Source organism: Theropithecus gelada, chromosome X (genome assembly GCF_003255815.1).
Source record: "Theropithecus gelada isolate Dixy chromosome X, Tgel_1.0, whole genome shotgun sequence".
In the NCBI taxonomy this organism is placed as follows: Eukaryota; Metazoa; Chordata; class Mammalia; order Primates; family Cercopithecidae; genus Theropithecus; species Theropithecus gelada.
In genome coordinates, this window is record NC_037689.1 from 101,194,641 (window position 1) to 101,211,247 (window position 16,607).

The 16,607-nt window shown below is 40.5% G+C and overlaps 1 protein-coding gene across 1 annotated transcript; it reads left to right on the forward strand.

Moving 5' to 3' along the window:
• The first annotated feature begins 2,873 nt into the window (after positions 1-2,873).
• On the forward strand, positions 2,874-14,771 carry TCEAL4 (transcription elongation factor A like 4). The gene is given in 5 exon segments (XM_025372194.1): positions 2,874-2,940; positions 3,486-3,610; positions 12,665-12,800; positions 13,259-13,341; positions 13,690-14,771. Coding segments are annotated over 5 exon segments (1,089 nt in total). The 3' UTR covers positions 14,368-14,771.
• Positions 14,772-16,607: the final 1,836 nt, after the last annotated feature.

A 16,607-nucleotide genomic window follows, 5' to 3' on the forward strand; every position in this document is an offset into this window, starting at 1 on the left:
TCGTGGACATAATTCTTGCCTCATACATCATGTTAGTCCATTTATGCTGCTAAATACCTGAGATTGGGTAATTTATAAGGAACAGAAAGTTATTTCTCACAATTCAGGGGGCACCAGCAAGTTTGGTATCTAGTTGAGGGATCAGGTTCTGCTTCCAAGAAAGCATCTTGTTGCTGCATCCTCATTTGGAGGAAAGTGTAGGGACGAAAGGGGCCTAGGCAGTTCCCTCCAGCCCTTTTATAAAGTCGCTTATCCTGTTCATGAGGGCAGAGCCCTCATAGCCTAATCACCTGCTAGGGCCTCCACCTCTTAATACCATTACATTGGATATTAAGTTTCGACATGAATTTTGGAGTAGACGCAAACATTCAAACCATAGCATATGGCAACTGATTAAGAAAAATAATGTCACACACACACACACACACACACACACACACAAGCTAAATGAATGTTATCTTATTTTTTTCACTTCCAAGCACATATGCCTGAAAATAAAACCCACGACGTCAACTCAGAAGGATGAAATCCCAGCTCCCAGTGCAGCCACCAATATAATGGGTTTGGTCCTTATTCCTGGCCCCTTACTGCCCACCTTCTCTTTGATCCTGGCCTGTTACTACTGGACAAGAGGAGAATAAGGATGGTGTGAGGAGGAGAAAGTTTGAAAAAGTAGCCACTCTTTCCCTTTATTTTGAGGGACTTTAAAAACAAATCTAGGGTCATAGGCAGGTTTTGCCCAGTCCCTGAGGAGGACATTAGGGGAACATGAGAGCACCCAGACTTCTCTTTAGTGGGTCATCAGTCCAGTCCTTGCATGCTGACCTGTGGTCCATCTGAGAGATGTGATAGGCCAGCCCTGCCTCTCACGGCTTCTACCATTACTAAGTAATACCAAAACCCATCCATAATTTAACTACCTCTGCTTCCAAGATCGTCCCACACAGAGGTAAGTGCGAACAACATCAGCCTTTGGAGGTTGAAACTAGGCAGGGACCATATGGCTTTGGGTGGACCTGATACTTGACCAGATATTTTGTCATGCACTATCAGCAATCTTGTTTTAAGAATAAATAATATGCATAGTCATTGCACTTGTTAAAATAATTGTGAATAGTGAATTCTGTCCCTTCTAGTAACTGAGAGTCCTTTCCCAGATGGGATCTTCCCACAGAGCTGAAGGACCTTACCCATGGCCCGGTAGGTTTTGGGTTAGGTCTGACACCAGAACCCAGGACAATCTCCTGAATTTCACTCCAGCGTCTGCTCTATCAGACATGGCATTAGACTGAGTGTTTGAGCCTATCAGAGACTCATAGAAACTGTGCCCCTCTACATTAACCTGCTTGACAAGAAATACGTTAAAATAAAATCTAAATGCTATGTTGATTTGCTTGATCTCCCTCAATATTCACTTGGGTAATTAATTCAAATTAAAATGTGTAAGCACATTTTTCTCTTAACAAACTCCAACAACTGGGGATATCAGCAATCATGCTGAATTCCAGGGGCTGCTTCTGCTTTTCACTGTCTTTGAATTTCTTCTTGTGGCCTCAAACCTGAACCCATTTTCAACTCCATAGGTATGTGGCTTTGTAGACAGGAGGGTGATAGAGGGATTACAATGGAAGTATCAGTGCTATATATGTGTTTTTATCCCATGTTGCTTGAAGCTGTAATTTGTTCATTTTCATTTCTGTGTTGTAATGCATTGTAGGACTATAACACTATTCTTATGTTGATGAACATTTGCATTGCTTTATGTTTTGTACTTAATGATCAATCTTGTTCACATCTTTTGGTGGACATAAAAACTCATTTCTGTTGCATATATACCAGGAGTGCAACTGCTGAGTCAGAGCATACATGAATGTTTAACCTTAGTAAATACTGACAGTTTTTCAAAGTGCTTTTTCAATTCATAGTTCCAGCCAGAATGTATATGTGGGTTCTCGTTGCTCTGTATCCTTACCAACTCTCCACATTATTTGTCTTTCAACTATTATACTCCCATTTCACAGATGGGCTAACCCCTGGGCCTAGAAGAGGTTACTGTTCTAAAGTAAATACTAAGTCTGAATTCTATATTCTTTCCACTATGCCAGGTTATCAACTTTTAGATATGAGTTTCCAGTACTCAGGTATTGGTTGTTCCAAAATTACACAGGATAATACTTTTGTAACTTTAAAATTATATGTATTTTGGCCAGGTGCGGTGGCTCATACCTGTAATCCCAGCATTTTGGAAGGTCGAGGCAGGTGGATCACTTGAAGTCAGGTGTTCAAGACCAGCCTGTCCAACATAGTGAAACCCCATCTGTACTAAAATACAAAAATTAGCCAGGTGTGGCGGCACACGCCTGTGATCCCAGCTACTCAGGAGGCTGAGGCACAAGAATTGCTTGAACCCAGGAGGCAGAGGTTGCAGTGAGCCGAGATGATGCCACCGCACTCCAGCCTGGGCAACAGTGAGACTCTGTCTCAAAAATAAAACATAAAAAATTACATGCATTTTGAGTTACCCCCACAAATGAATAGAATGATACCTGTACCCTGATATGCATCTATGTTAGTAGTCACTCAACATCACATCTCAATGATGACAATTGTTGTGGTGGTTGAGGTTAAATTGTTTCCTTTGGTCTAAGACATGGGCTGACGAACTTTTTCCATAAAGGGCCAGATAGTAAATATTTTAGGCTTTGTGGGCTATTTATGATTTATTTTACTCCTAGTATTATTTCATATTTTATACAGATTATTAAGGTTAGTATTGCTGTATAACAAATTACTCCAAAATTTAACCATTTATATTCAAGAAGTGTTCAGCTGCTAGGTTCTTATTTTGGGACTCTCATGATGTTGAAGTCAAGATGTCAGCTGGAGGCTAGGCACCGTGGCTCACGCCTGTAATCCCAGCATTTTGGGAGGCCAGGGTGAGTAGATCACCTGAGGTCAGGAGTTTGAGACCAGCCTGACCAACATAGCGAAACCCCGTCTCTACTAAAATTAGCCTGGTGTGGTGGCATGCACCTGTAATCCCAGCTACTCAGGAGGCTGAGGCAGGAGAATCATTTGAACCCGGAGGCGGAGGTTGCAGTGAGCTGATATTGTACCACTGCACTCCAGTCTGGGTGACAGAGCGAGACTCTGTCTCATTCAATCAATCAATCAATAAAATATGTCAGCTAGGACAGCAATCATCTTAAAGCTGGACTGGGATGGAAATCCAAGAGGGCTCACTAACAGGGATGGCAGTTATTGCTAGCTTTTGGATTACAACACAGCTGGAGCTGTCAACTAAAGAGCATATATATGGCCTTTCCAGCATGGTGGTTTCAGGGTAGGAAGAATTGTTACATGGCAGCTGCTTCTCCAAGAGTGAATGTTCCAAAAATGCCAGGCAGATAACCTTGTGGGGCTTTTTGACCTAACCTTAAAAGTCACACAAAGTGATTTACACTGTACTATACAGATCAAAGTAGTCACAAGCCTCCCAAATTCAAAAGGAAGAGACAAAGTCCACATCTGTCAATGGGAAGAATGGAAAGGTCACACATCATATGTGGAGTGGGACATAACAACTTTGGAAATTAAATCTCTTCCTCAGGTAAATAAATGGATGCAATATGCATATAGATATTCAATAGATCAATGTTGTTAACAGTAAAAATATGGAACATTTCTAATGCTAATCAATGGGGAATTGATTAAATAAATTTTGGTAACTGTGAAGAGTAGAATATTATGCAACCACTAAAATGTAGACTGACGTGGGAATGTTCTGAAGATATAGTTTTAAGTGAAAGAATCAAGTAGCAGAACAGTATATACAGTACAATTTCATTAAATATACAAATTGTATATGAAATATGCATAGAAAAATTTAATAAAATATAGCATACAACCCCACCCTCTACATTATATATGTTTGATTTTCTGTATTTTTTATAATTAACAACCTAGTAAACATTTAGCTACATATATCAAGAAATCTTAAAATTCTCATAACTTTTGATCCATTAATTCAAGTTTTTAGAATAAATCCAAATAAAATAATCAAGGAAAGGTACTAACATATAAATATTAAAACATGCATAATAGAGAAAAATTATGTGACTTTAGTTCAATCCATTATAGTGAAAATCTGCATATATAATACTTTGAAATAATCAATATTATGACAGATTTTTATCACAGCTTTATTGAGATATAATTCGCGTGCCATATAATTCGCCTATTTAGGGTACATAATCAAATGGTTTTTTAGTATACTCACAGAGTTGTGCAACCATCATCACAAAGAAATCTCATGCCCATTAGCAGTCACTACCATCTTCCCTTCAATTTCCCACCCCCAGCCCTAGGCTACCACTAATTTACCTTCTGTCTCTATGGATATACCAATTCTAAATGTTGCATATTAATGGACTCATACAATATGTAATAATTTGTGACTGGATTATTTCACTTGGCACAAAGTTTTCAAGGTTCATTCACGTTTTAGCATGTATCAGCACTTTGTTCCATTTCTTTTTCCATTTCTTTTGCCAAATAATATTCCATTGTACAGATATACCGTATTTTATATATCTATTCATTGAGTGATAGGTATTTAAGAATATTTCTACTTTCTAACTATAATGAATAATGCTGCCAGGAACATACATATTCAAGTTTTGTGTCAGCATATTGTTCCATTTGCCTTGGGGATATACTTAGGAGTGGAATTGTTGAGTCATATGGTAATGCCATGTTTAACATTTTGAGGAACTGCCCAACTGTTTTCCACAGTAGTGTGCCATTTGATGTTCCCACCTATAGTATGTGATGGTTCAAATTTTTCTACATTTTTTGCAAATACTTGTCATTATATTTCTTGTTTATTATATCCATCCTAGTGGGTATAAAGTAGTATCTCATTATGGCTTTGATTTGCATTTTCCTGATGGCTAATGATGTTGGGCACATTTTCATGTATTTATTGGCCATTCGTATATTTTCTTTGGAGAAATACCTATTCAGATCCTTTGCCCATTTTAAAATTGGGTTTTTAAAATTATTTAGTTGTAAGTATTTCTATATATTATAGATACAAGTCCCTTATCAGATACATTACTCGCAAAAATTTTTCCTAGTCTGTTAGTTGTCTTCTCACTTTCCTGATGATGTCCTTTGAATCATAAAAATTCTGCATTTTGATGAGGTCCCATTTATCTATAGTTCTTTTGTTTCTTGAGCTTTTGTTGTCATATCTGAAGAACCACTGCCTAATCCAAGGTCATAAAGAATTACACCTAAGTTTTCTTCTAAGAATTTGATAGTTTTAGCTCTTACAAATAGGACTCTAATCTATTTTGAAGTAAGTTTTGTAGATGGTGTGAGAAAGAGGCCCAAATTCATTTTTTTGAAGGTAGATATCCATTTGTCTCAGCACCATTTGTTAAAAAAAACTATTCTTTCATAGTTGAATTTTCTTGGCACGACTGTAGGTATGAGGGTTTATTTCTGGACTCTTAATTATGTTCCATTGATCTATATGTCCTTATGCCAGTACCACACTGCCTTGATAGAAATCTGGAAGTGTGAGACCTCCAATGTTTTCCTTCTTTTTAAATATTGTTTTGTATATTCTGGGTTTCCTGAATTTTCATGTCGATTTTGGGACCAGCTTACCAATTTCTGCAAAGAAGCCAGATAAGATTTTGATAGAGATTACATTGATTCTATGGATCAATTTTGGAAATATTAAGTCTTCCAATCTATGAATATAGAATGTTTTTCCATTTATTTAGGTATTCTTTTATTTCTTTCAACAATTTTTTTTAGTTTTTGGTGTACAAGTCTTAGATCTTTTATTGAATTTATTTCTAAGTGTTTTATTATCTTTATGCTATTTTAAGTGGAATTGTTTTCTTACTTTCCTCTTTGAATAGTTCATTGCTAGCATATAAAATACAATTAACTTTTGTATATAAATCATATATTCAGCTGCATCACTGAACTCATTTGTTAGTTCTCACAGTTCTTCAGTGGATTCTTTGGGATGTTCTATATACAAGATCACATCACCTGCAAATAGATAGTTTTACTTCTTTCCTTTCAACCTGGATGCCTTTTATTTCATGTCTCTTGCCTATCCTGAAGATATCTGAATGTATGTCAGAAAATAAAGCTCTTAATTTTCCCTCAAATATTTAACTAATTACACAAATATGGTTTCTATAATAGCCTATTTTTTACTACTGATCAGAAATGTTTCCCTATCACACACTAAAAACTTGTATACTTGGGTGTGTTAGTGGGCTTTCTTGTTTTATTTCTCTTACTGTGCTTATTTCAGTACTATATTGGTTAAAATTGTAGCCTTATAAGTCATTCTTCTTCCTTGAAGTGTGAATTGCCCCACCAGAGATAAATGAAATAGCATGCCAGATAAGACAAGGTAGCTAGCACAGTGCTGCTAACGTAAGTCGCATCTCTAGAGGGCAACATCACATACTTGTGGCTGTCCTTTGTGTCCCACCACACATAGTAGTGTCACTATCAATTGGGATGAACAGTTAATAAAGAATTATTTTTACTGTGTATTAAGTGCCCAATATATAAGGATTAATTATTTTTATAAACCAAACACCCAAAGATAACCAGATTAAGCAGGTATACTAAGAAGATTATGTAACTAAATCTGTAATGATGTACATTTGTGTTGTTCCATTTTTTTAAAATTATAAACTAAGCCAATGGAATCACTACTGTAGTTACAATACAAACAAATAATAAGTGTTCAATAAATAATTGCTATGGGAATCTTTTAACATAAATTTTTTGAGACAGGGTCTGGCTCTTTCACTGAGGCTGGAATGCAGTGGCACAGTCACAGCTCACTGCAGCCTCTATCTCCCAAGAGCAAGCAATCAATTCTCCCACCTCAGCCTCCCAAGTAGCTGGGACTACTGGTGTGTGCCACCACACTGGGCTAAATGTTGTAATTTTTGCAGAAACAGGGTTTTGCCATGTTGCCCAGGCTGGTCTCAAACTCCTGGGCTCAAGCAATCTACCCACCTTGGCTTCCCAAAGTGAACATTTTAAATATAAGACTATTTTAGCACTGTCTTAATTATCTCTGTGGGTACATCAAAAAGCTAGAAAGATATGAAGTTAACAACCTAACATCACAACTAAAAGAGCTAGAGAACCAAGAGCAAACAAACCCTAAAGCTAGCAGAAGACAAGAAATAGCCAAAATGATAGCTGAACTAAAGGAGATAGAGATATGAAAAACCCTTCAAAAAATCAATGAATCCAGGAGCTGGTTTTTGGAAAAAATCAATAAAATAGATAGACTGCTAGCCAGACTAATGAAGAAAAGAGAAAAAATCAAATAAACACAATCAGAAATGATAGGGGGATATCACCACTGACCCCACAGAAATATAAAAACCATCAGAGAATACTATAAACACCTTTATGCACATAAACTGGAAAACCTAAAAGAAATGGATAAATTCCTGGACACGTACAGCCTCCCAAGACTGAAACAGGAAGAAATTGAATTCCTGAATAGGCCAATAACAAGTTCTGAAATTGAGGCAGTAATAAATAGCCTACTAACAACAACAAAAAAGCCCAGGACCAGACAGATTCACAGCTGAATTTTACCAGAGGTACAAAGAACAGCTGGAATAGTTTCTATTGAAACTATTCCCAAAAAATTGAAAAGGAAAGACTCCTCCCTAATTCATATTAAGAGGCCAGCATCATCCTGATACCAAAATCTGGCAGAGATACAACAAAAAAAGAAAACTTCAGATAAATATCCTTGATGAACATTGATGCAAAAATCCTCTATAAAATACTGGCAAATCAAATCCAGCAGCACATCAAAAACTTATCCATCACGATCAAGTTGGCTTCATCCCCGAGATGAAAGGTTGGTTAAACATACACAAATCAATAAATGTGATTAATCATATAAACAGCACTAAAGACAAAAACCACATGATTATCTCAATAGATGTAGAAAAACCCTTTGATAAAATTCAATATCCCTTCATGTTAAAAATTCTCAATAAACTACATATTGAAGGAACATACCTCAAAATAATAACACCCACATATGACAAACCCACAGTCAATATCATACAGAATGGGCAAAAGCTGGAGGCATTTCCCTTGAAAACCAGCACAAGACAAGGATGCTCTCTCTCACCACTCCTATTCAACATAGTATTGGAAGTTCTGACCAGGGCAATCAGGCAAAAGAAAGAAATAAAGGGTATTCAAATAGGAAGAAAGGTAGTCAAATTATCTTTGTTTGCAGATGAAATTCTCCTATATCTAGAAAACACCATTATCTCAGCCCAAAAGCTTCTTAAGCTGATAAGCAACTTCAGCAAAGGCTCAGGATATAAAATCAATGTGCAAATATCACTAGCATTCCTATATACAAACAACATGTGAGCTGAGAGTCAAATGATGAATGAACTTCCATTCACAATTGCTACAAAAAGAATAAAATTCCTAGGAATACAGCTAACAAGGGAAGTGAAGGACCTCTTCAAGGAGAACTAAAAACCACTACTAAAAGAAATCAGAGAGGATTTCAGTGAGGACCCAAACAAATGGAAAACATTTCATTCTCGTGGATAGGAAGAATCAATATCATGAAAATGGTCATACTGCCCAAGGTAATTTATAGATTCAATGCTATTTCCATTAAACTACCATTGACATTCTTCACAGAACTGAAAAAAACTATTTTAAAACTCATATGGAACCAAAAAAGGGCCCAAATAGCCAAGACAATCCTAAGCAAATAAAACAAAGTTGGAGGCATCACACTACTTGATTTCTTTTTTTTTTTTTTTTTTTTTTTTTTTTTTTTTTTTTTTTTTTTTTTTGAGACTGAGTCTGGCTCTGTCGCCCAGGCTGGAGTGCGGTGGCCGGATCTCAGCTCACTGCAAGCTCCGCCTCCCGGGTTCACGCCATTCTCCTGCCTCAGCCTCCCGAGTAGCTGGGACCACAGGCGCCCGCCACTTCGCCCGGCTAGTTTTTGTATTTTTTAGTAGAGACGGGGTTTCACCGTGTTAGCCAGGATGGTCTCGATCTCCTGACCTCGTGATCCGCCCGTCTCGGCCTCCCAAAGTGCTGGGATTACAGGCTTGAGCCACCGCGCCCGGCCACACTACTTGATTTCTAACTATACTACAAGGTTACAGTAAATAAAACAGCATGGTACTGGTACAAGAACGGACACATAGACTAATGGAACATAATAGAGAACTCATAAATAAGACCACACACCTACAACCATCTGATCTTCAATAAATCTGACAAAAACGAGCAATGGGGAAAGGATTCCCTATTTAATAAATAGTGCTGGGAGAAATGGCTAGCCATATGCAGAGAATTGAAACTGGACCCCTTCCTTATACCATATACAAATATTAACTCGAGATGGATTAAAGACTTAAATGTAAAACCCAAAACTACAAAAACCTTAGAAGAAAATCTAGGCAATACCATACAGGACATAGGCACCGACAATTGCAACAAAAGCAAAAATTGACAAATGAGATCTAATTAAACTAACGACCTTCTATGCAGCAAACAAAACTCATCAGAGTGAACAGACAACCTACAGAATGGGATAAAATTTTTGCAATTTATCCATCTGACAAAGGTCTAATATCCAGAGCCTCCAAGAAGCTTAAACAAATTTACGAGAAAAAACAACCCCATTAAAAAGTAACCAAAGGACATGAACAGACACTTCCCAAAAGAAGACATACATGAGGCCAAAAAACATATGAAAAAAGCTCAACATCACTGATAGTTAGAGAAATGCAAATCACAACCACAATGAGATACCATCTCAAGCCAGTCAGAATGGCTATTATTAAAAAGTCAAAAAACAACAGATGCTGGCAAGGTTGTAGAGAAAAAGAAATGCTTTTACACTGTTGGTGGGAGTGTAAATCAGCAACCACTGTGGAAGACTGTGACGATTCCTCAAAGACCTAGAACCAGAAATACCATTTGACTGAGCAATCTCATTACTGGCTATATACCCAAAGGAATATAAATCATTCTGTTACAAGGATACATGCACGCGTATGTTCACTGCAGCACTATTCACAATAGCAAAGATACGGAATCAACTGAAATGCCCATCAATGATAGACTAGATTAAGAAAATGTGGTACATATACACCATGGAATACTATGCAGCCATAAAAAGGAACAAGATCATGTCCTTTTCAGGCACATGGATGGAGCTAGAAGCCACTATTCTCAGCAAACTAATGCAGGAACAGAAAACCAAACACCGTGTGTTCTCACTGGGAGCTGAATGATGAGAACACATGGACACATGTCAGGGAACAACACACACAGGGGCCTGTTGGGGGCAGGGAGGAAGAGCATAAGGAAGAATAGCTAGTGGCTGCCAGGCTTAATACCTAGGTGATGGGATGATCTATACAGCAAACCACCATGGCACATGTTTATCTATGTAACAAACCTTCACATCCTGCACATGTGCCCCTGAGCTTAAAATAAAAGTTGAAGAAAGAAAATTATCATTGTGGGTAACTATTAGAAGTGAAATTACGCCGGGCGCGGTGGCTCAAGCCTGTAATCCCAGCACTTTGGGAGGCCGAGACAGGCGGATCACAAGGTCAGGAGATCGAGACCATCCTGGCTAACACGGTGAAACCCTGTCTCTACTAAAAAATACAAAAAACTAGCTGGGCGAGGTGGCAGGCGCCTGTAGTCCCAGCTACTCGAGAGGCTGAGGCAGGAGAATGGTGTAAACCCGGGAGGCGGAGCTTACAGTGAGCCGAGATCCGGCCACTGCACTCCAGCCTGGGCGACAGAGCCAGACTCCGTCTCAAAAAGAAAAAAAAAAAAAAAGAAAAAGTGAAATTACTGACACAAAAGATCAAATATTAATTTTTTTTTGAGATGAAATCTCACTCTCTCCCCCAGGCTGGAGTGCAATGGCATGATCTCGACTCACTGCAACTTCTGCCTCCCGGGTTCAAGCAATTCTCCTGCCTCAGCCTATGAAATAGCTGGGATTATAGGCACCCGCCACCACGCCCAGCTAGTTTTGGTATTTTTAGTAGAGAGGGGGTTTCACCATTCTGGTCAGGCTGGTTTTGAACTCCTGACCTCAGGTGATCCACCCGCCTCAGCCTCCTAAAGCACTGGGATTACAGGTGTGAGCCACTGTGCCTGGCCAATATTTTTATTTTTAAATAATTTACAAAGTTGATCTTCAGAAAAATTTCACCAATATATTCAATAAGAGCAGGGGAGGGTGCATGTGTCCCCAGTCCTTCAACAAATCTGTTAAAAATTTTCATGTAATCTAATCTATCAGCATTTGTCTCTTTGTTATATAGTCACACTGCATATCGATTGGCCAACGACAACAGACAGCATAGAATACGACAGGCTATAGTATACAGCCTAGGAGTGTAGTAGGCTATACCATATAGGTTTGTATAACCACACTCTACGATGTTCGCACCACCACGAAATTGCCTGATGCATTTCTCAGAACATATCCCCATTATTAAGTGGCACGTGACTATATTTAAAGGCCTTCCACACCAAAAGCTTATGTGGAGATAAACGGAGACTACCCATAAGAGAACAAACAAGTGCTACTTATTCACAGCTTTTTTATAGCAAGGAAGTCAAGCCACCATCATTTGAATCTGGCAGAGATTCAAAGGCAGGCAGGGGAGTGGGAAAGCTTTATAGCGGAAAACAAAAACACAAAGACTTCAAGTATGCTCTGATTGGATGTTGTTGACGTGAGGAAGCTAGAGGCAGGCCAACTAGAGGCAAGCATCCTATGTGATTGAGTATGGGTTCATATTTGGGTTTTTCTTGTTTGTCATCAGGTCAAAAAAATTAAAAAGGCCAGAAAGGCTAGCAAATTGATTAAAGTCCTGAACATTTCTGCAGATGCTATACTTTGGCTTCTCGAGCTGCTTGCAGCAACGGTTGTGGGTCTCAGTTCTATTTTCGTATGTGGTCTGGTCATTGTCTCTGTATATTCAGTTTCTCACTTAAGATAAATTAATCGTTTTTATTTTGCTTCAAATATAACTTTTTTTATTCATTTGAAAATTTATGTTTGTACATGTCAGGAAAAAGGGGCAATTTCATTTATTTTGGAAAATTTTTATTAAGTTTTTTCTAAAGTCGATATTCTATTCTTTATACAGTACTTGAGTTCACATTTATACGATTTTATCGGGTGGGTCTACGTTATTTCTGTGGAATTTAAGAGCAACATTATCAAGACTCCTCCTCTGGACCGCCCAACTCATTAAAAAAAAAAAACAACTTTGCGATTTTCATTAAAATTCCTTCTTTGATTAATTTCTTAACAAGAAGAAAAGGACAAAAGGGTCCAGGGAGGTGAGAGGGTACCTGCTGGAGAGAGGTGGTGGGTAGCTGGAAGCGGCTGGCTAGGAGGCGGGGCGTGGGGCGTGGGGCGGTGGAACTCCTGTGCTGCGGCATTCACGTGATCCGCCCGGGCGCAGATGTGGGCACCGGTCCGAGTGCCCGCCCTCTGTCCCCGCGGCTGGGTCCCGTCTGCTCCAGTTCCTGGGCTCCTAATTCTTGGTCCAGCTTCCTCCAGGTCAGTGTGCGGGCCTTCCACGCTGCCAGCGGAATACTGGAATGGCGGAAGGGGAACGGGTACAGTACCGGGAAAGGCTGGGGGTGGGGTCGGGTCGAATCGAGGGAAGCTGGCCCGAGTGTGGACAGAGATGGTGGTGGGAAAACGGCTAAAGGTGGCTGAGGGGGAGCACGTAGGCAGTGGGCAGAGGGTGAGGAAGGCGAGCACCTCCAAGTATCCATGCTCGCTTTCCAGGCACATCCTCTTTTCTGCCCTCCGTCCATTTTGGAGCCGGAGATGGTGGGCTGGGGACGCCCCAGTAGTGAGACAGTGGAAGTAAACCCCCTCTGCCGTTCCCGCACATAGAGAAAAACGTTGACCGCGAGGCTGGGGAGGAGAGTTGCCTCTGAGGAAGAAGGACACAGAGACCCAAAATTAGTTTGGAAAGCATCCTGGTTTGGTGCCCGAGGCCTGGAAAGAAATGGCGGCTGGGGTGCGGGGGAGGTAGGGGAGGAAAACGTTGGATGAGAAGGGCCTGGACTCAGGAAAGGGAACCGAGTCCCTGTGAGCCCGCTGAGCGCGCAGCCCCTACCCCTGTCTCCTGTGTGTCCGCAGGTCTGCGCGTCTGTTGTTCCCAGCGCTCTGCGAAGCCTGAAAAAGAGGAGCAACCTGTCCAGAATCCCCGCAGGTCCGTGAAAGTAGGGGGCTGCATGGACAGGGGCCCACAAGGGTTGAGAGTGTGGAGAGCCCGGCCAGAGCCGAATTGGGGCCCCCGCCCATCCCCCCACCCACATTAATACACACCTTACCAGGCTGAACCACTGCAGAGAAAGTGACAGGGCCTGCCAGGCAATGGCTGGCTCACGTGTGTGGGAGGAGTGGCAGGCTACGTGGTGGGCAGAAGGCCCTCTTGGAGGCCCCGCCAGCTCAGGGGAACCCTCATCAGGGGTGAGATGCAAGTACTATCCAGACCTGCATTTCATCCCACGCACTCAGTCTCCCATGTCTCCTCTTTGTCTCCTCTTCCCTCCACCCCCATCCCCCAGGGCACGAAAAGGAGGAGAAATCTCGACATGGAAAAACTCTACAATGAAAATGAAGGAATGGCTTCAAACCAAGGAAAGATGAAAAATGAAGAACAGCCACAGGACGAGAGAAAGCCAGAAGTAGCTTGTACTCTGGAAGACAAGAAGTTGGAAAACGAGGGAAAGACAGAAAACAAGGGCAAAACAGGAGATGAGGAAATGTTAAAGGATAAAGGAAAGCCAGAGAGTGAGGGAAAGGCAAAAGAAGAAGGAAAGTCAGAGAGGGAGGGAGAGTCAGAGATGGAGGGAGGATCAGAGAGAGAGGGAAAACCAGGGATAGAGGGAAAGCCAGAGAGTCAAGGAGAGCCAGGGAGTGAAACAAGAGCTGCAGGAAAGCGCCCAGCTGAGGATGATGTACCCAGGAAAGCCAAAAGAAAAACTAATAAGGGGCTGGCTCATTACCTCAAGGAGTATAAAGAGGCCATACACGATATGAATTTCAGCAATGAGGACATGATAAGAGAATTTGACAATATGGCTAAGGTGCAGGATGAGAAGAGAAAAAGCAAACAGAAATTGGGGGCGTTTTTGTGGATGCAAAGAAATTTACAGGACCCCTTCTACCCTAGAGGCCCAAGGGAATTCAGGGGTGGCTGCAGGGCCCCACGAAGGGACATTGAAGACATTCCTTATGTGTAGTGTCCCTGGCAGGCATTTACCAGGCCATGTGCTTTACCCCTACGGTAGTACTTTACTTTAGGCATCCCTCCTGTTACTAGCAGCCTTTTGACCCAACTGCAACGCGGTGTTCTTAGTAGCAAATTTTCATCCGTTACATGGAAAGAATGTTGATGGTGCATTGTAAAATTAAAAAACACAACTTGCAGAACCAAACATATGGCATCAGTACATTTTTGTAAAACTACAAAGATACCTAGTAATTTATGTATAGAAAACAATTCTGAAAGCTGTGTCAACTAAAAGATTAACAGTGGTTATCTGTGCGTGATTTTTTCTGTACTTTTTTGTTCATCTGTCCATTTTTCTCCTAAAAACAGATTTCTTAATCATAAAAATAATAAAAGTTAAAATATTGGAAAACAGTGAATATTTGAATTTCATTCATTTGAATAAGCATTCAAATGAACTGCCCAGTGAACTTATAAAGACAGTGGATATACTTAAAATTCTTGTTGTCAGGACATAAAATGATGGGTAAAAGTTGCATTACTTCTGGGACTGGAAGCTGGAGGAGTCAACTCGATGGTTATTACAGCTCCATTGCTGTAAGGGACAGCCTTGACATCTGTGAAACGGGGATAAAATTAGCCTAGACATGTGGAGAAGATCAAATGAGGTATTGAGTGTGTGAGCTGTGTTAGGCTGGCTCCTACTCTCTCCCCTTGCACTAGCAGAACCAGTACCCAGTCAGACACTTGGGGAGGGCTGAAGGAGGTCTCACCTATGCCCAGAAATAAGTCCAGACAGCTGAGAGATGGGTGCCACTCTTTCTGGGTAATGCCATACTTGAAAGGTAGTATGTCCCTTTCTCATGGATCCTGCACCCTCCTAAGGCAGTAGCTGCTGCTGCTGGGCTGGAGACCATGATGGACTAAGCAACACTATGTCCCAACAGAAAAGTGGAGAATTCCATCTCTACCTACAATAGAGTTATCCTAATTCAGGTTGTTAGTACCCAATTGTCACTTGGGCCTTGATATTTTATAAAGTTTTTACAAAACACTGCTTTCCATGTTTTTTGTTGACTTGTGTGTATTTTTGCATATAGCCGTTTTCCACCGGATTTAGATAGTGGAGATTGAGCCAGGAGAAAAAGCTGAGTGACGAGATGCTGTGCTATTCTCATTTGTTAATCTCTAGTCTGCTGACCCTTTTTTCTTACGAATTGTCTTCCAGGAAATTTCTGTTAAGCTCTGCTTTACTATTTCAACAGACCCATCTACCTATGTGATTTTTCCCCCTGGCTCTTGAGTAGCTTTTTATTTCGTTACAGTATTTTTTTTTTTTTTTTTTTTTTTTTTTTTTTTTTTTTTGAGACGGAGTCTCGTGCTGTGTCACCCAGGCTGGAGTGCAGTGGCGCGATCTCAGCTCACTGCAAGCTCCGCCTCCCAGGTTCAGGCCATTCTCCTGCCTCAGCCTCCGATAGCTGGGACTACAGGCGCCCGCCACCACGCCCGGCTAGTTTTTTTCGTATTTTTAGTAGAGACGGGGTTTCACCATGTTAGCCAGGATGGTCTCGATCTCCTGACCTCGTGATCCGCCCGCCTCGGCCTCCCAAAGTGCTGGGATTACAGGCTTGAGCCACCGCGCCCGGCCACAGTATTTTTTTAAAATAAACTTTTAGGATGGTTTTAGATCTACAGAATTATTACAAAGAGTACAGAGTATCCCATATGCACTGTCCCCTATTATTAACATCTTACATTAGCAGGGTGGATTTGTCACAGTTAACCAATATTGATAGATATATTATTAAGTAAAGTATGTACTTTATTCAGATTTCTCCTAATGTCCTTTTTCTGTTCCAGGATCCCATTCAGGTTACATTTAGTCGTCATGTCTCCATAGGCTCCACTTAGCTGTGAGAGCTTTTCAGACTTTGCCTGTTTTTTGATGACCTTGACACTTTTGAGAAGTATTGGTCAGGTATTTTGTATAATGTCCCAAAACTTGGGTTTGCTTGTCTTGTGATTACACAGGCATTGTGTTTTGGGAAGAAGACCACAGAAGTAAAATGCCATTCTCATCATATAAAGGGGACATACCGTCAATACATTTACCACTGTTCTTATCCTTGGTAACCTGACTGAAGTAGTGTTTGTCAGGTTTCTCCAAGGTTAAGTTTTATTTTTCACTTTCCATACTGTATTCTTTGGAATAAAGTCACTATTGGCAGCCCACACTTAAGGAGTAGGGCA